We start from the raw sequence: 23,181 nt of genomic DNA, 5'->3' as shown, positions 1-23,181 counted from the left end.
TAGGTCGGTAACAATAAGGTAAGAAAGAGTTTACTGCATGTAAAAACTGCGAGACGAAATCGAAAGGAAACGAAACCCAAAATCGAAAGGAAACGAAACCCAAAATCGAAATTAAACTAAACGATCGGGGGCTTAAAAGTTTTTGATAAGTATATTCTATTTTCCTTAGAACATAGTTTTAATCACAGGTATTCATATGGTATGTCAAACGTTGCAATATTCAATGTTTTGGGACACTTGTATTCTATAATTTTCCAATTGTATGACTATTGTATAAGTGGTTATTTGTATTGTATAATTTTTTATTTGTATAGTTGTATAAATTTTAAGTTGTATAATGTATATAATAAAAATGCAAATGGATAATATACAGTAAAGAATGGAAAAATCATAGAATACAAATAAAAATTGTAAAATACTGGTGAAATATATACAATGCAAAATGGACAATTATCAAATACAAATAGAAAAGACCAATTATTGCAACGATTGACATATACATGTACCATACCTTCAGATCGCTATATTTACATTTCCAATGTCTTTGTTCGAGATAAAAAAATACTTTATTTCTACATAAATCTACTGGTTCATCGAAAGGCGTGGTGAAAAAAAATCACGTGCAGGGCGGGACAAATAGAGACAGAAACGGGGCTTGTAGCACGTGACTTTGCAGAATCAAGAACATGTAAATATAAGGAATAACTGTCAGATTTTTTGGTTTCATGACGATGATCAATCGATTGGCTTGCGTGATAATTTTATGCATAAACGCCTTCGGCGTTTATGCAAATTATCACGCAAGCCAATCGATTGATCACATCATGAAACCAAAAAATTAGACAGTTATTCCTCAATTAATCCGACTATACTGAGCATAGTGTATATGTACGGTATATTGGTGAAGTTTACCTACCCGTGTTCTAAGGTTTACTGAAATCAGTCTAAAAAGTAGAAGTAGTGAAATGTGTGAAACAATATCAAAGAAATTAAACAGGAATTTTCTTTTTCTGTCAAAGCACAATTATTTATGTTTTTTTTTATTTCAGAAATCACTATAGATTTAACATGGAAAATTTATCTGGAAAAAGAAATGTTTCTTTGGGAGAATTATGCAGTCGATCTTCCACTCTAGGAACTACATGTAGCAACATATCTATTATAGAGATTTGTGTAACAGAAATTCATCTTTACCGTCAAGGTGGTTGGACACCAGTTGAACCAAAAGAAAATGAAAGCAAATCTAAGACCGTTTGGAAATGCCGTTGTTGTGGTCATCAATGCAGTGAGATAAAAGTGGGTTCAGGTTTTCAGCAGACAGCAATGGAAAATAAAGAAACTCAAACAATTAATGATGACGAGTCTAAACATTTTATAATTGAGGAAATCTTTGAAAGGTTTCTGAACTCATATCTTGAAAACACAGTTTTGAAAAGCAACGTCAGCAAACCTTATATGTTGTTAAAAGACATAAAATATTTGGACAAATCTAATATTTACCAAAACATGGAAAAGGAATCATCATTTTTGAGTCTGAAAGGAAAGACAAGTTATGAAAAGGTAACTGATTTGGTGACATTTTTGATCAAGCATTTTCAATGGTTGAAGCCAATAAATTTTCATGTTTATCCAGTACAAGACTGTTCGAGAAACCTAGAAGAATTTGTCAAAAGAGAATTGAGTTCTAGTCGGTCATCCATGAGCCCAACTGGTTTGCAATCAACAAGTGAACTCCATTCTATGAACATGGAAATGATACGAGTCTTCACATACAGTAACTTTCCTCTAGCCTGTTCTGTTTCCACTCTAAGACTTGCCAAAGAAGGCTTCTACTACACTGGCGAAGGGGATACAGTCGCGTGCTTTGCCTGTGGACATCAAACACATGGACTGGAACTAGCAAACGATCCTAGAGGAATTCATCAGCAGACCTCTCCAAATTGTCCATTTTTAAATTCTGGACAATCCAGAAATGTCCCATTTGGAGAAAATGAAACTGTCGGAAACATGCCAGTACGAGAAAACAACGGAAGAACGCATAGTCCTGTGGGTCGGCGACAAGAAGTTTTGCAAAATTCAACACCTGCGCCTATTACTGAGGATGTTTCCTCATGTAGTCACCAAAAAAATATGGAGCAAAATGCAAATTCAAAGAGAAAAGAGATAAAAACAACTCACCAGAAAGCAAGGGAACGACAGAAAAAGATCAACAACTTTATTAAAAGTTTAGATCCACTCGGAATTAGCTTTGATCGTCCAAAGTACCCTTCATATGCTGTAATGGCAACAAGAGTTAGTTCTTTTAAAGACTGGCCATCAAGTATAATGCAAAAACCACGTGATCTTGCAATGGCGGGATTTATTTACGCAGGATATGGGGACTACACCCGTTGTTTCTTCTGTGGTGGTGGATTACGCAACTGGGAACCACAGGATAAACCATGGAAAGAACACGCCCGATGGTTTCCGAAGTGTGCTTTCTTGAGACAGAACAAAGGTGACGAGTTTGTGGCAATGGTGCAGATTGAACACGAAGAAGAGGTAAGAGAAAATTTGAAAGATCTCAAAAGAATCTGAGAAATGTAATTTTAACTGTAGCTAATTAACTGAATTTTATAAAAATGCAAAAATTACTTTTCAGGAAGAACTAGCTGAAAGCGCAGAGCAATCATCTCCCCATACGAACAGTGCATCCGCAATACCACGAACAGAATTAAAGAATGAAGTCCTCGCCGATGTATTCGACTTATCCTCAGTTCAAAGTGTACTTCAAATGGGTTATTCTCATGAGATGGTAAAGGAGGCCTTTGAATTATTGAAACTTACAAAACGTAAGTCATTTCAACGTACCCCTGCACTATCAACATAAAACTTCCTCACTTTGTCCACATGCTACTTAATTAATATAAGTTATTGTAGAAAAGATTTAAAATTAAAAAAGGTTGACAGACTGACAACAGACAGACAGACGACAAAACAATTGCAAATTGTAATCACTTGGGCGTTTGGCACGGGTGAGCAAGTAAGCATTTCTAATTCAAAAAAAAATTAAATGATGATGAACAGTCTGTGTAATTCTACTGAGAGTTGTTAGTTAGTTTGCTTTCATTGTCTTTTGATGACTTAATTCTTGAAAATTTTCAGATGTTGGAGAAATCTCTGGAGGGGACATAATGGATGTCATTCTATCGAATGAGGAAAACACAAAAGCGTTAGAAACAACACCTACAGCTGGCAATACGCGTATACAGACGAAAGCGACTGTTCGATTACAAAGTCCGGCACCCCCAAATCAGAGTGATACAGAATGTATGTCGTCATTGACGAGTTTGAAGCCAACATTTTTATCTACCAATGATCCTGGGGCACGTACAGGGGCCCCTCATGATAAACCCAAACAAAACAGTCTATCATTAGATACATTTATAAATAGAGACCGTGTAGTTCCAGGGATTTATCAGTACCTTCTCAGGGGCCGAAATTCGGCCCCATTCCCAATTGAAAATAAGTTAAATTTTTCCCAATTTGGCAGCTAGTATTTTTTCCCAATTGGTGAACAATGCTTTTGTATTTAATTATCTTGGAAAAACACAAGGAAAATTGTCAGATTGTCTGTAATATTCATCTATTTAAGTCATTAAGCAAAGCTACAGTCATAACACATGTTTAAAAACACTGTAAAACATCGCCAACTTTTAATCCGAATTTCCTCCGTTTTTCTGAAAATGGTGATATTGTGTAATTATATAGATTTATTAAGTTATTTCTACCTACTCAATTGATCTACGAGTGTATGGTAAGGTCTGTAGGCATTATTTCAAATAGAAAAATATGTTTTCAATGCATTAATACATATCAAAAGAGGACTTTGAGAAAATGTATACTTGCAGGAGATTTATATATTCTCCAGAAACAGATTCTGTAATGACCTAAATTGGAATCTCATACGCACATGTACTACCCTAAGTTGTATAAACACTTTATACTCATTGAAGTCAATTTTACTTTTATTAGTCTGTTATTCATAATTGATCTTGTATGAAGTTGGATCATATATATTGTCTGTTTGGTTGCCCAAATTAGAGTTCATGCTGAAATGTTAAATGAATTACACCTGAATACATGATTTAAGCAACATTTTTAATTTTTCCCAATTTCATCAAAAAGCCGATAATTTTTTCCCAATTCCCCAAAAATGGCATTTCCCAAAATAGGCTGATAAATCCCTGAGTTCTCCGTAGTCATCTATATCAGTATTACAAGGAAGAACAAGATGTGTTTGTGAAACACTGATGCCCCCGTATGGCAGCTTTTGGTGAAGGTTAAAGTTTCTCAAATGCAAGTCAAAATCCAGGCCAAAAGATAAAAAATGTTAAATTTGAAAGCCCTAGCTGCAACTGTTCAAAAGTTATGGCGAAGGTTAAAATTATTTAAAAGTAAGTAAAACATCAAGGTCAAGGTCAAAGTTGTTGGTATCCAAAGGAAGGTCTTGTCACAAGGATTACATATGTAAAGTATTAAAGCCCTAGCACCAACCATTCAAAAGTTATGGCCAAGGTTAAAGTTTTTCGAAAGTAGGTCAAACTAGTAAGTCAAGATCAAAGAGTCAAAGTGGTTTGTATCCAAAGGTACCCTGTCACAAGGATTACATATGTGAAGTATGAAAGCCCTAGCACCAACCATTCAAAAATTATAGCCAAGGTTAAAGTTTTTCAAAAGTAGGTCAAACTCCTATGTCAAGGTCAAAGGGTCAAAGTGGTTGGTATGAAAAGGAAGGTGATGTCACAAGGATTACATATGTGAAGTATGAGAGCCCTAGCATCAACCATTCAAAAGTTATGGCCAAGGTTAAATTTTTTCAAAAAGGTCAAACTCCTAGATCAAGGTCAAAGTCGTTGGTATCAAAAGGAAGGTCTTGCCACAAGAATTACATACTAGTATGTGAAGTATGAAAGGCCTAGCTCTAACCATTCAAAAGTTATGGCCAAGGTTAAAGTTTTTCAAAAGTAGGTCAAACTCCAAGGTCAAGGTCAAAGGGTCAAAGAGGTTGATATCCAGAGGAAGGTCTTGTCACAAGGAATGCACATTTGAAGTTTAAATCCCCAAGCACCAACTGTTCAAAAGTTATAGCCAAGGTTAAAGTTTTTCAAAAGTAGGTCAAACTCCAAGGTCAAGGTCAAAAGGTCAAAGTTGTTGGTATCCAAAGGAAGGCCTTGTCACAAAGAATACACATGTGAAGTTTGAAATCCCAAGCACCAACCGTTCAGAAGTTATGGCCAAGGTTAAAGTCTCATAAAATTTTGCAAAAGTGGGTCAAACTCCAAGGTCAAGGTCAAATATGATGGTACCCAAAGAAAGGTCTTGTCACAAGGAATACACATGTGAAATATGAAAGTCATAGCTCCAACCAATCAAAAAGTTAAAGTTGACAACAGATTAACAGACAAACAGGACAAAAACAATATACCCCCGGGATCTTTCGATCCGGGGGCATAATGAAAATAAAATGACAGACTGGTGTATTTTTCTTTTGTGACAACTTCCTTGTTGGGCTGGTTTTTGCCCCCCCCCCCTTTTCCATCCCCCAAAAAGTGAAATTAAATTGTGAAAATAGTTTTAAATAATTGAAGTACCCATATACATTTTTCAAAATTGCTTTTTATCATAATTATTTTCGTTTCCTTTGTTTGTTTTTGTTTTTTTGTTGTTGTTTTGTTTGGGTATTTTTTTTTAAATTTTGAAATAAACCTTTTTTTAAATGTCAGCGGGTCCCTTAGCTAAATGTAGTTCACTAGATTTCCTAAACCAAAGATTATCCTCTCTTTCACTAAGGGTTACTATATACATTATAATTATACTGCAATAATCTATAATCTTTCCTTTGTTTTTTTACTTAAAAAAACGGTAAAATGGCTTTCCTTTATGTTAAAAAATTACATCTGTTTCTACTTGATTGTTAAAAACAACTGATCTCTCTATTTTTGTAGACACCCAATCTTTGATTGAAGAGTACAGAGAGTTACGAAATCTTCGTGTCTGTAAAATCTGCAGAGAGAACGACGCCTCAATCGCCATGTTGCCCTGTGGTCATCTCTGCTGTTGTCCTGACTGTGCTCCAGCTATGAGGAACTGTCCGATATGTGGCCAATTTGTAAAAGGGACGGTGCGAACATGGTTAGCCTGAATTTAGTGAATGGACAAAACCCAAGATGTTCAAATTTGAAAATCATTTTTTAGTTTTTTACTCTTTGCTATACATCACTTGTGTTAATTTTTGTTGGGTACCCCATATTGAAAGGGCGAGCGGCTACTTTTGTTAGATACATGCATGGCCGTAGGAACCGGGGGGGGGCACGGGGGGGCCGTGCCCCCCCCAATAATTTTGCCGATATATAGATTACTATAGTAAACATAGGTAGTATATGCTGGTGCCCCCTCAATAAAAATGTCTGATAACCTTTTTTTTTCTTTTTTTTTTGCTTGTCAAAGAATTTTTGGTAGTTGATTACCCTTTTTTTTTTTTTTTGCTTGTCAGGAAATTTTTGGTAGTGCCCCCTCAACTGTCAACTGAAAAATGTATGGCTGTGCCCCCCCCCCCCCCCCCCCCCAAACTGAATTTGCTTCCTACGGGCCTGACATGTATATTCCATACGGTGTTCACAGCAAAGACTGATATTGCTAAAATGAACGTGTGAGAGCATTTTTATTTTTGTATGTTTGTGATTTACCTTTACAGTCGTATAAATGTTATACCAGTTGCATTTTAAAAGTCTTAATTGTATATGTGCATGATTGATATATGAATACACACTACCGGTACTACATTAATTATTGTCTTTTAATTATAATTTATAATTTAAAAGGTCATAAGGATATTCCTTCTTTTCTAATAGTACATAATGTATATAAAAGTTTTCACTTTAGTTTATAATCACAAAAATCTGGATCTTCCGGGACTTCAGACCCCTGACATGCCATATAAAAGAATTTAAAAATTTAAAAAAGTATTTAAAGCAGGGTCTGTTTAAAATCACTATTTATTTTTTTACAAAGTGTAATTCTTTTTATGCCCCCTTTCGAAGAAGGAAGAGCATATTGCTTTGCTGCTGTCTGTTGGTCGGTCGGTCGGTCTGTCGGTTCACAAACAGTTTCCGTTCATTTAATTTGCAGAGGTTGCACCTACTGAAATGAAATTTAGTATACAGATTTATCATAAGAATATCTAGGTTAGGTTCTATTTTGGTTACGAACGAGCAATTTTTGACAGAGTAATGCCCCTTGGACTTAGAAAAATTCCAATTATTTGCAGTTTCCGTTCATTTTCTTTGCAGAGGTTGCACATAATGAAATGAAATTTGGTATACTGATTTATCATAAGAATATCTAGGTCAAGTTCTGTTTTAGGTACGATCGATCAATTTTTGACAGAGTTGTATCCCTTGGACTTGGAAAAATTCCAAGTATTTGCAGTTTCCGTTCATTTTTTTTTTCCGCAGAGGTTGCACATACTGAAATGAAATTTGGTATACTGATTTATCATAAGAATATCTAGGTCAAGTTCTGTTTTGGGTACGATCTTGCCAACCCTTTAATATATGTTCAAGGGTGCGGCATAAGTGTTTCACAAACATCTCTTGTTTAATTTAGTTTTTCACATTTAGACAAAGACCAGAAGGTTTCAAAGAGTTGGTTCATTCCGAAACCCCCTGGGGGGAGGGGGTTGAAGTCAAGGTGACATTGTTTCAAGTCTGACCTGGATCAACCCAGTGTTTGCATGCATGACTTTCAACCTTCGACAAATAACCCTGTGTACATTAAAAAATCATATATAATCCGTGTCTTGGAATTTACCCGACTGAACGTTTAAAAAAAGAAATATAAACCCTGCTTTTGAAAAAAAATTGTTAGCAATGATTTTTTTAAAAGATGTATAATATCTTGTCCTATACATACAGGTAAGAAACATTTCAGATGGAAGAGGGGAGGGGGACTGAACAGAAATTCCTCTTTCTATGGAAAATCCCAAATATCTGTCCAATCAGAACAAAAATAAGAAGTGCTCAATGGCATTATGTAATAAATATTCTGTGAAAGACTTTAAATTTAGTTTAGTGATATAGGAGCAGTTGCGGATAAGAGAAAGTCAGTGTTTGCGTTTTGCTATGAAAACCCCAAGTATCTGTCTGATCGAAAAGAAAAATAGAAGGTGTACTATGTAAAGATTATATGAAAGTCTCATTAAATTGTATTCAGGGGTATAGCAGGAGTTGCGGATAAAAGACGGGTACTCACAATGGTATAGAATGGCAGTGTCCCAGGTTTATCAATGGGAAACCCCAAATATCTGTCCAATCGAAACAAAAAATAGGAGGTGCCCAATAGCACTACGCAATGATGATTCTGTTAAAGTTTCATTAAAGAAAGAGGACGTACAAGGCGAGGAAAATCTCCGCTCTGAGACAATATATTTCTCAATTTTCAAAGTTCAGGGAAAAGTTATATTTTACTAAAATTATGTTTTCAGTAACGTCATCTTCAACACATTTGATTCATATATTTTACTGAACGACTCATTAGGCCTAATTAATATTCTGTTTTTCAAGTTGACAGTTAAGCATATTTAGTGGAAAATGGGTTTATTTGAGGCTTTTTTGCGCCATGAAAATATGATTTTTGAACATGAATGGGTCAAGTCTCCATTCTTCATTAACATTTAAATGACGGAAAAGTAAATGTAAAATCTATTTTGTATGTTTCACGAAAATGAAGTCTGAACCATTTCTATACGAAAATCGAATTTTTCTGAAAAAATTACGTGCACTTCAACAAACTTGTTTATTTAATAGCTACCCAAGTTATACTGGTATAACCTGGGTTGGAACAGTTTACGCTTTTTTATAAACCGCTTCGCGGTTTATACAGCGTAAACTGCCCCAACCCAGGTTATACCAGTATAACTTGGGTAGCTATTAGAGTCATAAATAAATTAAAAAATGCGTTCAGTCTTGCGCCTAAACATGAGCTTTGGAGAGAATTCGAATCGTGTTTTTTTTTTCCTTTTCACATAACTTAAAAAGTTGAAAAAAAATGTTTATCAATAATTTGTTCAATAAAATAAAGAAAGCAACTAAATACTAGTATGTAAAAAATGTTATTATACCTCTATTAAGAATACTCAAATTTGACTGGCTTGTTAGAAGGCTTTTAAACTCAACAAGCATTCTGAAAGTATTGCATTAGCAATACTAGTCCCCTACCGGCAAGTGTAATCTGGTTCCCTTTAAGAATTGAAAATGCCATAATTCCGTCAAAAATTAATGAAGCGGGACGAAATGCAAACTTGATCTATAACTAATGAAGGTAAAGCCACATACCAAAAATCAGCTCAATATCTACAAGCGTTTAGAAGAAAATTGCGGAAAACCCGTAAAAATTGAAAACGCCGTAATTCCGTCAAAAATCAATGAAGCGGAACGAAATGCAAACTTGATCTGTAACTCATTAAGATACATTATTATAACTAATTTTTTTTTAAATCTATATTTTGTGAACTTTTCTCATGTATAGAAACTAGAAAAAAAGGCAATGTCACCCACCCGTACACCGTTTCATTCTATCTGTAATTGTAAATATCTTTTTATCCGGGAATGAAAAAGTATCGAGATGAAACAACTCGCTACCGCTTTAAGTATGATATCCAATGAAATGTCGCGTAAGTAAACACATTTGGTCGATTTGCTTTGCCACCTGACTTCATCTCATGTGACTAAATAAATCGAGTTCGTATTTCATGTGTTAGTTCTTAGAGTTGACACAAGGTAAGGAGTTTATCTTTAAATTTTCATAATTGACAGAGAAAAGAATACAGTTACTTTTTTTTAATAGCAAGTTCTTTCTGCACACAAGCTCTGCATGTACTTTCACTTTACCTTTCCTGGAATATGTTATAATTTAAATGCTACAGTTACCGAGATAAATAGGGATGTTTTATTTTTTTCCTATCGTACTTTGCTTTAACAGCTGTTTAATCGTGTGAAGCGTTCAATGCCTTTAGGATGAAAAAAAAATATGCTAATCTACGTACGTATAAAAGTGTTTGCAGAAATAGCATGTGTGTCTGCTATATTTTGAAGGGGTATCTTTCAGTTTCATATAAAGTATTAAGATTTATGCAAAAACATGTAACTTTCAGTCAGTCTAAATTTTTAGAAAGTGTCATTGTGATAAGCCTGGAAGATGTCTGAAGCAATCCTGTCAGTGATATAATAGCTGCAAAACTCAGTGGTCTATTAAAAAAACAATGCAGGGATAGACATTAACTTTCAGATTCACTTGCCCTTCGGGCAAGTGATTTCAAACTTTGACTTGTCCGAATGCAAAACTTGGTTGCCCAAAATTAGGAAAGAACTTCAGAAGAAAATTATTAATTACTGTAAACGTTATGATATGAAAAATGTGACCAAATACACTACTGCCAATTTGGCAAGTTGAGCTACCTGAAAAATGTCGATGCATGCTGCATTTGTACATATATGTATACCACTGTTCTTGTAAATTTAACCTGTTAACACACATTGCCATGCAACAATAAGTCAATAACCCTCCGTTTCCTTTTAATAAAATTCATATTTTTAAAAATTATTTTCGGTAGGATCCTTTTGTGAATCGTGATTTTCAGAGATAAGAGTAAAGCAACGCTTAAGGAAGACAGTTGCTAAGAAACATGGATCTTATCTTGATCAGGATACATCATGCTACACTATAATTATATTCTGTGCTTGAATTAATAATCTGATTTCCTAATGAGAAGTTAACAAAATTTTATTAGACGTAGAGCGTATTTACTACGAAAGAAAATAACGAAGCTGATTTTTAAATGAGCGGTATAATCCAGAAACGCTACCAAGGATGCAAAAGCATTGTCAGTCAGGTGCATGGCGGAAATCAAGCGTTCGATTTATTGTTTTATTTATAAATTAATGTAAACTAAATAAATATGTACATTTGTATAAGAAAATTTCACTTGCCCGATTGGACAAGTACGTCGACAATTTCACTTGCCCGAACTGAGAGTTTACTTGTCCCGGGCAATCGGACAACCGTTAATGTCGATCCCTGCAATGGGATTAAAGAACAGAAAGCTACAGTTCCATGCACTTGTTTAGAGAAATGTATATTTATTACTAACTAAAAAAATGAAAATGTTTGGGAGAAGTATCTCAATATTTTTAAGCTGCCTTCTTGAAATATTATTAACTGTATGGTTTGACATAATCTTTCACTACTTTTACAACAAAGTATTCCCCACAACCATTGTTAAATGACTGTCTGACATGGGCCTGAAATTGAGACAATTAAAATAATTGACTTGTTTACACCATGAATGCATGGAACTGTAGCTCTCTGGTCATTCATCTGTTCAGGTTCCTATCTTCTGCAGCTACATGAATCACTGGATTGAAACATAGATATATTGAGAGTTAGCTTTTCTTTTATAATGTATATGTTTGATCTGGTAATATTATAAGACAATTGGAATGTTTGGTGTTCAAACTGGTTGTTTATTTTTGGCCAGATTCTGATTTTGAAATTTAATTGGTAGAGCATCTATCTGCTGCTTAGAGTCGGGGGGGGGGGGGGGGGGGGGGGGGGGGGTACATGTTTGAATCCTGCTATATGTATAATCTTTTCCATTTTCTACCTTCCTTTTGTGGTTTTATAACATTAAAGTCACGTAGATAATTATCATAGGTTGATGTTATAAGTCCAGCTGTTTTAATCTTCCTTTAACAGGAAGTAATTAAAACAGACTTTGCATTGCATTATTTTTAATTTTACTTTTTAGTGAGATTAATAATTATGTATCAATAATTTTCAGATAGAGTTAAAAAAAATATGCTTTAATTTTTTTGAGATCAGAAACCCCCGTTTTCAATCATTATTATAATTAAACTTCTAAAAATAAATACAAACTTTCAAATTTTAGCACCTGTCAAAGACCAAATTCACTCTATATTAAAAAAGCATCTGAAACACATGAAGCACTACTTTATTGCAAGCTCTCTGCTTTTGCATAAAGTGTTCTTAGAATCTTATTTGTCCTGTAAATTAGGTATTACAGTTGTACTTGTTCTCACTGGGAATGCAATGTGAAATCTTACAAACAACACAGTGGGACTGTTATTGGATATTCTGGGCCAAGAATGATAACTCTGACAAAAAACATGAGAGTGTTCCAAAGGGGGTGGCACATGATAATTCATCCAGGGAAACATGAAATTTTATTCTCTTTAGTCACATGAGTGACTTGTGCAGATTTGTAACATGCTGGTCTGAAAAAAAATATGGATGGACAACCAGAAAGCTACAGTGCCACCCACTGAAAAAGTGTATATTTATTGTGTACAGAAAGTGTACTGTTTCTTGATTTATTTCTCTGTATATTTAAACTGCAATCTCAAAATATTACTAACCATGTGTTCCTAATATATTCTTTCACTTTTTTCACATCCAGACATTTCCTGTAATTGTTGTTATTTTGGTCCTCCCTGAGATCTAATAGACAGTATACAGTTGAACTTTGGTATCTCGAACACCAATATCTCGAATACCTTGAATTGGAAGTCCCAACCACTTATTCTTTAAGCATGTTAAGTGTTTTGCCCTCGATATATCAAATACTTAGCTATCGATTTTTTTTTAGGTTCCAATCAAGTTTGAGATAAGAGGTTTGACTAATTTTTTACAGGGAAGAAGGAGGTTTTAGTGTCATCATCGTCGCAAACCACGGTCAAAATGTACGATCCTCTCCCATTCTGGCCGTGGTTGAATGAGAAGAGAATATTTCGCAGCTCATTAAAATATTGACCAATGCGAGTAAAGCATAGTCGGATAATGAACTTTGACATGACCTTTCAATGCCCAATTGCAGTATACGAAACATTTCTTGTATACTATTGATGTCAGTTGTTGATTTCAATTGCGATGGAAACAAATATTGTCATTGGCTGAACATGACGTCACAACATAGAGGCGTAAATATTCAAGATTACGACACTTTTTGAGATCAAGCAGCCAGGGTAGGAGAGAGCTATATGCGGACTCCGGACCGTGGCTTGAGACGATGTAGTGTCATTAACATAATAATAACTATAAGCCTTGAGATCAATCTTCACACATCTTACAAAAGTAGAATGATGTATATTAATGACTTCCTTATATGAATTAATTTGTTGAATTTTCTAAAATTTATGAAATTAAGTTTAAATTTTTTAGAATACTGTGTCTGATATATAGTTTTTGGGGGTGAATCTAAGAGGTTGTGATTTTGTTTTAACTGAATAGTCCTGTTTTAGTATTATAGTTAGAGTGATTTTAAAATGTGATTTCCAATATACAGTGTACTATGAAACTACTTGTACAGTGTACAGCTGTACCAGCTAGGGCATTCAAAAATATTAAAAAGGGGTGGTATTTTATCAAAAACAAGAGATACTTTGTGGAAGTGATTTTAATTAAATATTCTAATGAATTTTCTCCAACCAATATTTTGGCCAATACAATCATGATTTCAGTTGGAAAAAAGTACCAGGTACTGGCAGATTTTGACAGGCCTGAAGTACCCTTATATTCTAGTTAATTCAAGGAAAGGATGGCTCCTAGTGACGTAACCATCATAAACTTGAGATGATGCTATAGAATCCTCTTCACTCGCGTTACAAAGGTACATGTAGACGTATTTAAAATCAGCCTCAACATAAAGTTCAACACAACTCATAAATAGCAACACTCCATACCGGTATTAGTTTTCCTGTTACTGATATCAGCACTGGCGTATTCCATTCGCCTTGTTTACACCTGGTTGCTTTCTGGCTACCTGCATGGAATAGATGACATTATTTACATTGCCTTTGCTAATATTTTTATGACAGTTTAGGTTTATTTGTTTGTACTGCACTGACCTGTGCATCTGATCTATATTTCTTTTGTAACTTTTTCACTTGTCATGGAGGAAGCATGCAGTAATTACTTTTGTCTCTACCGGGTATTTTACATGTACAATATAATGTAGCTGAGGGTATGTCCACACAGGTAAAATCTTAAAAGTCGATTACATTGAACCGTGACCAAGTGAACGGCTTATATAGGGTCTCTAGAACTAATGCTGAATGAAGAGAAATATGGCAGATAAATTCTTTTCCTTTTACTAATTGTACTCAGCTTTTTAGGCTTTAACATGTTTAAGTAGGTATTAGAAATTCTTAATTTGCTTTCTGATGAGCACTAAGTGATCTTCCTCATGTATACACCTGGTGGGTTTTCTTGTTAACAGTTAATGCATTAGATTGTTATTGAGTACAAAGCCTAGTATTTGGACAGACACTTATAACTTTCTTATAATTTTATCAAAGGTGTTAGATATACAGGGTCATTCGATGACTTATATTGACATTACAAATAGAACTGGGTCAAATCAAATTGATAATACCACGGGATTTTTTCTCGTGATCAAGTTATCAATGATTATATTAAATGAAAATTGACATTGTATGGTCTTATCTGATTTTGAAGGCCAAAGCTATACTGATGAGTATTTACCTGTAGTATTTATTCAGGATTTTAGTAATTATAGGTGAAGGTACAAGTAGCATTAGGTCAGATGCATGTATGACTGAGATTTTTAACGTTCATTGACCTAAATATAAGGGAGATAACTCTCATGTAGTATTCCTTTGAAAAAAAAAATTCTTGGTAATTAATTATGAAAAAATTTGCACCACTGCAAGGTATCCAAGTTCACATTTTTTTTTATCATAATTGTAAGATTTTGTTTGGAAAATTTTTATCATCAAATCAAAATTTTGCTTGAATGAACAGAAGGGTGATGGACCTTTAGATGGTTAACATGCTTAACTACTTGATGTCTAGACATTAATAGTGTTTGTGTCTGGTTTCAAAGGACTATATATGGTAAAAGCACATTTTTGTCCCCATAAAAGCCAAATTTTGAAGATCTCTAGAAATGTACACAGTTGTATATATATATAGATATTTTAATATAATCTTAAGTGACAAAAATTATCATTTTTAATGAATTTGCAGTCCCCGTGAAAAAGGTTACAAAACTTAACCTGATTGTCACGAAGCTTCCAAACACTGATTGGAAATGTTCATTAGAGGGTATTTATTTTTATTTCATTTATTTTTGTATGTATTTTTATAATCTCATTATATATGGTCAAAATCTAAGTCATGCAACCGTATTTGAGAACCCAGTAATTTGCATTTATGAATTAGTCAGAATTTTAGCAGCTACTGATTGCAGCCATTTACTTAAAAACTACATGTATCACAAGATTGATAATGGGTAATTCAGTCGAGCAATACCGAGCTGCAATCGGTCTGTTTTATTTATCAAGTAGAGGCACACATAAAACATATTCATATTTGGTTTTTCCAGGTGTGTATATACATGTATTTCATTTATTCAGAAATATGCTCAAACAACTCGTTTGCGGCATGTCAATCATTATTCAAAAATCTGTGTTTATTAATTTTTATTTACAATTTTTTACTTTTATTTTGTTGGTATGCGGGGATATTGAGGTCAATCCGGGTCCTTTCATGGAAAGTGTCCTTGACATACTACATCTTAATATCCGTAGCATTAGACACAAACTAGGCTATTTAAATTCTTTCGTTCATGACTTTGATATATTATGTTTTAACGAAACTCATTTGGACCAAACAGTTGTTAACGAGGACTTGCATTTGGACGGCTTTAGCACAATATTGCGAAGAGACAGAAACTGTTTTGGGGGCGGTGTTATGATTTATTTGTCTAATCAAATACATGCTTTTAGACGCCAGGAATTTGAACCCCTTGACATTGAGTGTATATGTATTGAAATAGATAACAATACCTGTAAATACTTTTTATGTTGCATATACCGTCCTCCAAACTCGGATAGTAGTTTTTGGACAAAACTCACATGGTGCATTGACAAAGTAGGCGAACTTTCTGATAAATTATTAATAGTAGGTGACTTGAATGTTGATCTTCTTAATGCTCCACAAACACACATAATTCATGAAATTATTTCAACACATAATTTTGTTAACAATATCCATGAACCGACTAGAATCTCACACACATCCAGCACGCTCCTTGACCTAATTCTAACATCTGTTGACATTCAAGTATGTGAATCGGGCACTCTAACAATTGACGCTTCCGTTAGTGACCATAGAGCAACTTATATCTCGGTTTCTTCCAGTATAAATTATAATCGTTCGTACAAGCGTAAAGTGTGGGCTTATAAAAATGCAGATTTCAAAAAATTAAACTCTCTTATCGAAAATTGTGATTGGATCAAAAACATCAACGAAGCTAAAACTATAGACCTTGCAGCTGAAAATTTTACGCTGGAATTCCTTTCCTGTGTTCGTGAATGCATACAAGAACAAACTATAACCATTCGCCCTCGTGACAAACCATGGTTTGATTCAATTTTACGTAAAACAATAAGAATTAGAAACCGTCTTCATAATAAAGCACAGAAAACTAAAAAAGATTCTGATAGGTCTGCTTATAGAAAAGTCCGAAATTCAGTTAACAATATGAAAAAGCACGCAATTTCAAATTATTATGATAATATAGAAACCTACTTGGAAGACTCAAGTAAAAATAACAATAAGTTATATTGGAAGTTAATGAAAGATTCATTTAATATTAAATTATCTAATGAAATACCACCAATACAAATATTTAATGACGGTTTAAGACAAGTAGCTTATTCCGACTTAGACAAGATTGAAGCATTAAATTCGTATTTTTCTTCGATTTCCTCTATTGATGATTCTAAAGAAACACTGCCACAAATGTACTATATGTGTAATGACACACTATGCAATATTAAAATTGATGAACAAGAAGTATTAGACGTAATATCAATACTTCCCGTGAACAAAGCTATTGATCCTGATTGTATTAGTCATAAAATGTTAAAATCCACTCTTTCTACTGTTGTTAAACCACTTACTGTGTTATTTAATAGGTCCTTGTCAGAAAAAGTTTTTCCATCGTTTTGTAAATTAGCACGTTATTCCTCTTTTCAAAAAGGATGATCCCTCTGTGGTTTCCAATTACAGACCTGTATCGTTATTATCCTGTGTTAGTAAAATTATGGAGATAATAATATTTAAACACGTGTACAATTATTTTCATATTAATGATTTATTTTATCGATACCAAGCAGGATTCCTGCATGTTCATTCAACTGTATATCAATTACTAGAAACGTATCATAGTATAGTTCAAAACATAGATGATGGTTGTATGGTTTTTTGTGATCTTTCAAAGGCTTTTGATAGAGTATGGCACAAAGGTCTCATTTTTAAATTAAAAACTTATGGTATATCAGGTGATCTTCTCCAATGGTTTTCCAGTTATCTATGTCAAAGGTCACAAAAAGTTATGTATAAGGATCTGTTATCATCAAAACACGATATTTTTGCAGGTGTACCTCAGGGTTCTGTTTTAGGACCACTATTATTTCTCATTTATATTAATGATGTTGCTGAAAATATGATTTCAATGTGTAGATTGTTTGCGGATGATAATTCCCTTCAACAATCATCATATAATATATTAGATATGGAATACAAATTAATCATGATTTACATAATTTGGAACTATGGTCAAACAAGTGGCTTCTTAAATTCAATCCATCCAAAACAAAGGTCGTTTATTTCAGTAAGAAAAACATTTCTGTTATGCTTAAGCTATTTTTTAAAGGCGATAGACTGAAGTGTGTTCCAGTCCATCGCCATTTGGGTTTACTATTGTCACAAAATCTTAGTTGGTCAGAATATATTGATGGTGTTGTACACAGTGCTTATAAAAAACTAGGCCTCTTAAAGAAATTGAAGTTCAAAATGGGCAGAAAAAAACTTATCAAAATTGTATATTTTGTTTATCAGACCTATGCTTGAATATGCTTCAGTTGTTTGGGATGGCTGCTCTAAACAAGATTCTGAAAAGCTTGAAAAAGTACAATTAACTGCCGCTAGAATTGTAACAGGACTTCCGATTTTTGTGTCTAGAGAAGCACTATATTCTGAAACTGGTTGGGAAACTTTAAAAACCAGGCGATATATTGCAAAAATGACAACTATGTTCAAAATTCACACGGGAAGAGTACCTGAGTATTTGCATGATATATTGTCCCCTATAAGCGTGAGCATGTATCCCTATACAATACCCGTAATAAACAAGATTATATTGTTCCAAGGTGTAGATTAGAATTATTTAGAAATTCTTTTGTACCTGATGCTGCAAAACAATGGAATTTACTAAAAACAGAGGTTAGAGAAGCCATCTCAATCAAAACATTCCGAAAAAACTTGATAACAAAAATTAAAAATCCACCATCATACTTCTCTTTTGGTAAGCGATACACCAATATCATTCATACTAAGCTAAGACATTCCTGTATACTAAATTATGATCTTTATAAACGAAACATAAATAGTCCCGTATGTTTATGTGGAAAAAACGAAGATGTGTACCATTTCTTTTTTGCATGCAAAAATTATTCTAATGCAAGAAGTACTCTTTTTAATCGCTTGTTCACTCTTGAATTGGTTACTATTGATATAAATCTATTATTATGTGGAGACGTTAATTTGCCTTTACAGATAAATAACAGTATTTTTGCTGCTGTTCATAAATTTATTGACGAAACATGTAGATTCTCTAGTTGATATGCTCTTTAATTGCTTTTTCACTTGTATTAATTGTATTATTTTTCTTCTATTTTGCATGACAAATTGTTATATATAAGGAGAGGAACTTTGTAAGTTGTAAAGAACTTGTTTCCAATCCTTTTGATGTACTTAATAAAATATGTTCAAAACAAAACATTAGAGGGTATTGATTCCAAATTAATGAGCTAGGCATGAACATGATGAAGAAAGGGTCTTTATAGTGATAAAATCACAGAAACTTTTTGTCAAGACTAATTACAAGTCATGACAAGCTGACATTATTGCATACCTTCAAAAATTATCCCATGTACTTCATATTCTTATCTATATACATTTGTAGATGCAAGGCTTTCTACTTCTACCATTGGTTGTGGTAGCTGTTAACTGTGATACACTTTATTTCCATCCCAAGGAGAACCCAGCTGTTCCAGGGGTTCAGTGTCAGGATGGGAAATCCTTCTGTCCAGATGGAAGCACCTGCTGTGTCCAGGAATCTGGAGAATATGGATGCTGTCCTCTGGCTAATGTAAGAATAACTGACAGATGAAGATATTAAATCCTGGAGTTAATTGTAAATTACATGTACATATAAGAAATTTTAAATTGTCAGTGGTCAGAGATTATCACAGACCACTGTAATATATTGCAAACTAATCTTTGTCAAAAGAATTGTGTTCATTGAAGGAATAGAACAGGTGAAATGGGAAGATTGGCTATTTTTCTGTAAATTTTAACCTTCTTTGTATTAGTACACCCAGTGGTGAATCCGATATTCCTTAGAAGGGGGGCTCAATGGGGTGGGGTGGGGGGTCTGGGGGCCATTTCAAGGCCCCTATTGAGTCATAGGGAAATCAAAGGTGGGGGCCCAGGGGCAAAGCCCCTAGAAGTTATATCTAGTTTTAGGTCTTTTTTTTAATTTTTTAGATCAGTTTTGTGAGTTAATTTAGGTATGCTTAAAACATTTATTTAATATTCATCTGTACTTAGTATTCAGTCATGGTTAAGCACCCTGGTCCCCTTTAAATTCGCTAGTGGGTACACCAGTATCAGATCATATAATGCTTGAGGAAATAAGGAAATGATGAAGGGTGTGAAAAATAGGAAAGAACAAGATTCATAGGGCCTTTTTTTTTAGGAAATGAAAGTACATGTACTAAGTCTCTATACTTTTAATATATTGATGTTTAAAATGGAATATATATGGTGATAGACAAATTATAGTTGGTATAAGGACAGGGCTATTTTATGCATAAAGTGAACCTAGTTCTTTACTTTTTACATGTACATGCTATAGGTATATTTTCTATAGCAGGAGTCACCATCATTATATTGTTTTGAAGAGCTGACAAAACTCTTGATAACAATTAACTAACTAAATGTCACTTATTTTTTTAAATGAAATGCTTGAGGTCATTGTACATAATTTCCTTTCTAAAATAATGCTAGGGAATTCCATAACAGTTCGGGAATTTTGCAATCGTACAAATTGAATGCATTAATTAAGTTTTATGACTCCCTGAACATGTTGAACAGGAAGTTTTTGAGAACAGACATCTTATGATGATGAATGCATTGGTAAAATTTTAAATTTACACGTCATACACAACAAGGTCAGACAAGTTACAAATAGATTCTTTTTCCTGTGATGTCAGCATTTTTATCATTGAAAATGATAAGAGTGAAGGAAGATTTTGTATATATCTCAAACAATTTAGATAAATTAGTATGTTGTGTTCGCTAAAAATTTCCTTTCTACTTTATGATGTATAGATCAACATTTTTAGGTTTCTTTAATTTTATACCTGTAATTCACAAACCTGTTCATTGAAGTTTAGGGTTAAAAATAAAATGATTGAAAAAATCGACTTCTTATTCTTCCAACGTCAGATTTGCATCCATATTGAAATTTTCCATTTTGTGATGTTTGTTAGGCTGTATGCTGCACCGATAAAGTCCACTGTTGCCCGATGGGATATACCTGTAATATAACCACGTCCCAGTGTCACAAAGGGGGTCTGGTCCAATCCTCTACCTACAGACAGGTCAGGGAGAAGGTGGAGGTCATAAGATTCTGATGTTTACATTGCTTATAAATCAATTTTAAGTCACTTGCAGTAAGGATATAATTTTGATCAGATAGAATTAAACTGATTTCTTAATTGTCAAATTGGAATAAAAGTGCCACTTTTTTTTAATTGAAACGTAATCCAGGGAATTTTCTGTTCGTAGTGTTTCATTATAGCTAACATAATATTTTGTATGTGTTTACCCCAACCCCTTCCTCCCCCTTCCCCAGGGGCTGACAAATTCCATTGCCCGACGCCTGGGGCTAGTGGATTTTAGGAGAGGGCAAGTGAAATTTTATCAACCACTTGCCTGTGGGCAAGTAACTTAAAAAAAAATAATATAAATATTTAAGTCATAGATTTAATTTTGTGCACAGGGGATTGCATGTTCTACTCAGTATTTTTCTTCCTATTTTTTTATGCCCCGCCATGAATATGGCTGGGGCATATAGTGTTTGTCATGTCCGTCTTCCGTCCTTCTGTCCTTCCGTCAGTCCTTCCGTCACACTATGCGTTTAGCTCTGTTCAAAGCTCAGTTTCAAAGAAACTATCCAAGATATTTTTTATCAAACTTCATATGCTGATAGATATTGATGAGAGCTATGCAACTGCATCAACATTTTTTGACCTTGACCTTTCCTTTGACCTTGACCTCACTTTTCTTAAATTAGTGTTTAGCTCAGTTTTAAAGATACCATTCAAGATAGTGTTATCAAACTTCATATGCTGATACATACTGATGAGATCTATTCAACTGCATCAACATTTTTTGACCTTGACCTTTCTTTTGACCTTGACCTCACTTTTCTAAAATTAGTGTTTAGCTCAGTTTTAAAGATACCATTCAAGATAGTGTAATCAAACTTCATATGTTGATACATACTGATGTAAGTTATTCAACTGCATCAATATTTTTTGACTTTGACCTTTCCTTTGACCTTGACCTCACTTTTCTTAAATAAGTTTTGCTCAGTTTTAAAGATACCATTCAAGATAGTGTTATCAAACTTCATATGCTGATACATACTGATGAGAGCTACTCAACTGCATCAACATTTTTTGACCTTGACCTTTCCTTTGACCTTGACCTCACTTTTCTTAAATTAGTGTCAAACTTTATATGCTGATACATACTGATGAGAGCTATTCAACTGCATCAATATTTTTTGACTTTGACCTTTCCTTTGACCTTGACCTCACTTTTCTTTAATTAGGGTTTAGGTTAGTTTTAAAACCATTCATAATATTTTTATCAAACTTCATATGCTAATACATACCGATGTAACCTTTCAACTGCATAAACAATTTTATTTGATCTTGACCTTTCATTTGACCTTGACCTCACTTTTCTTAAATTTGTGTCAAACTTCATATGCTGATACATACTAATGTAAGCTATTCAACTGCATCAATATTTTTTCACCTTGACCTTTCCTTTGACCTTGACCTCACTTTTCTCAATTTGTGTTAAAATGTTGCATTACTAATATACCCTCGGCGGGGCATTCATGTCCTATGGACATATTTCTAGTTTTAAATATATAAATACAGTATTAGTTTATGATTGGGTAAGCAAAAATTCAGGTAGGGAAGTGAATTTTCACCACACACTTGCCCTTGGACAAGTGCCTAAAAAAATCTATTTGTCAGCCCCTGCCTTCCCCCTTTAAAACAAAGCTGTATTTGGGAATCATCCTGAGTGTTCATTTCTCTTTCTATACAATTATGTCCATACCAGATCTTCGTAATGGAAAGATACTCTAAGCTCATCCTGAAGGAAGCCGGGTGGTTAACAATTTTCCAAGCAGATCCACCTTAAAATATGAAATATGATTTTTTTAGCCATAAAGTATTATCAAGTGAATTAAAACAAGTTCTAGTTATAATATTTAATGCATTTTCTTATATATATATACTGTATACAGGGTTATTTTTGCCCCATGTTAATTTCATCCTTTCACACTTGCAAACAATTTTGCCCCGTTTTAAGTTACACTGCTAAGTCTTATACATTTACAGTTTACGATTGATAATAAGAAAAACAGTTTGTAGAAAACATATTTTCCTCACTGAGATACATGTACATGTGTATCTCTATATATCTTTTCTATTTTGTACACGTTGTATGTAATTTGTGATACCGGGCACTTAAGGAAACAATAAAACCGATAAGTACACGTACTCCAGGACAAGAGCATATGTTTTAAATATTAAAGCTTCCTCATTTCTCATCAAAAAACCAGGTATTTCCAATCCTGTTTTAAAAGATAAAAACTGAACAGTGAATTGCATATGAAGACCTGTTTTAGCATGATCAGCTTCTAATTAATTAAGGTCTTTCAGAATC

At 33.8% G+C, this 23,181-nt stretch overlaps 2 protein-coding genes across 12 annotated transcripts in view; both read left to right on the top strand.

Annotated features, from left to right (window-relative positions):
* Positions 1–1,068: 1,068 nt before the first annotated feature.
* On the top strand, positions 1,069–6,332 carry LOC133193937 (putative inhibitor of apoptosis). Its single transcript, XM_061329850.1, has 4 exons — positions 1,069–2,541; positions 2,642–2,831; positions 3,145–3,309; positions 5,988–6,332. The coding sequence occupies exons 1-4, from the start codon at positions 1,069–1,071 to the stop codon at positions 6,182–6,184; spliced, it is 2,025 nt and encodes a 674-aa protein (XP_061185834.1). The 3' UTR covers positions 6,185–6,332.
* A 12,776-nt stretch (positions 6,333–19,108) lies between these two features.
* Positions 19,109–23,181, top strand: part of LOC133194063 (progranulin-like) — a 32,536-nt gene continuing 28,463 nt past the window's right edge. For all 11 annotated transcript variants that reach the window (XM_061330005.1, XM_061330006.1, XM_061330002.1 and 8 more), the window contains exon 1: positions 19,109–19,294. In XM_061330005.1, the coding sequence (XP_061185989.1) occupies positions 19,109–19,294 (186 nt within the window). The remainder of the gene's footprint in view (positions 19,295–23,181) is intronic.

The sequence above is a fragment of the Saccostrea echinata genome, unplaced genomic scaffold (genome assembly GCF_033153115.1).
Source record: "Saccostrea echinata isolate AGI-Se365-2 ecotype Australia unplaced genomic scaffold, CSIRO_AGI_Sech_v1 ptg000028l, whole genome shotgun sequence".
NCBI classification, from domain to species: domain Eukaryota; kingdom Metazoa; phylum Mollusca; class Bivalvia; order Ostreida; family Ostreidae; genus Saccostrea; species Saccostrea echinata.
Note: the sequence above shows the minus strand (reverse complement) of the source record. Positions and strands in the feature narration are given on the sequence as shown.

What these genes read in the sequence shown, in the direction of transcription:
- LOC133193937 (XM_061329850.1), top strand. Translation starts at nt 1,069, where the DNA reads ATGGAAAATTTATCTGGAAAAAGAAATGTTTCTTTGGGAGAATTATGC. An exon ending in ATTATTGAAACTTACAAAAC is followed by an intron (nt 2,832 to 3,144) that starts GTAAGTCATTTC and finishes GAAAATTTTCAG; the next exon opens with ATGTTGGAGAAATCTCTGGA. An exon ending in AAATCAGAGTGATACAGAAT is followed by an intron (nt 3,310 to 5,987) that starts GTATGTCGTCAT and finishes CTATTTTTGTAG; the next exon opens with ACACCCAATCTTTGATTGAA.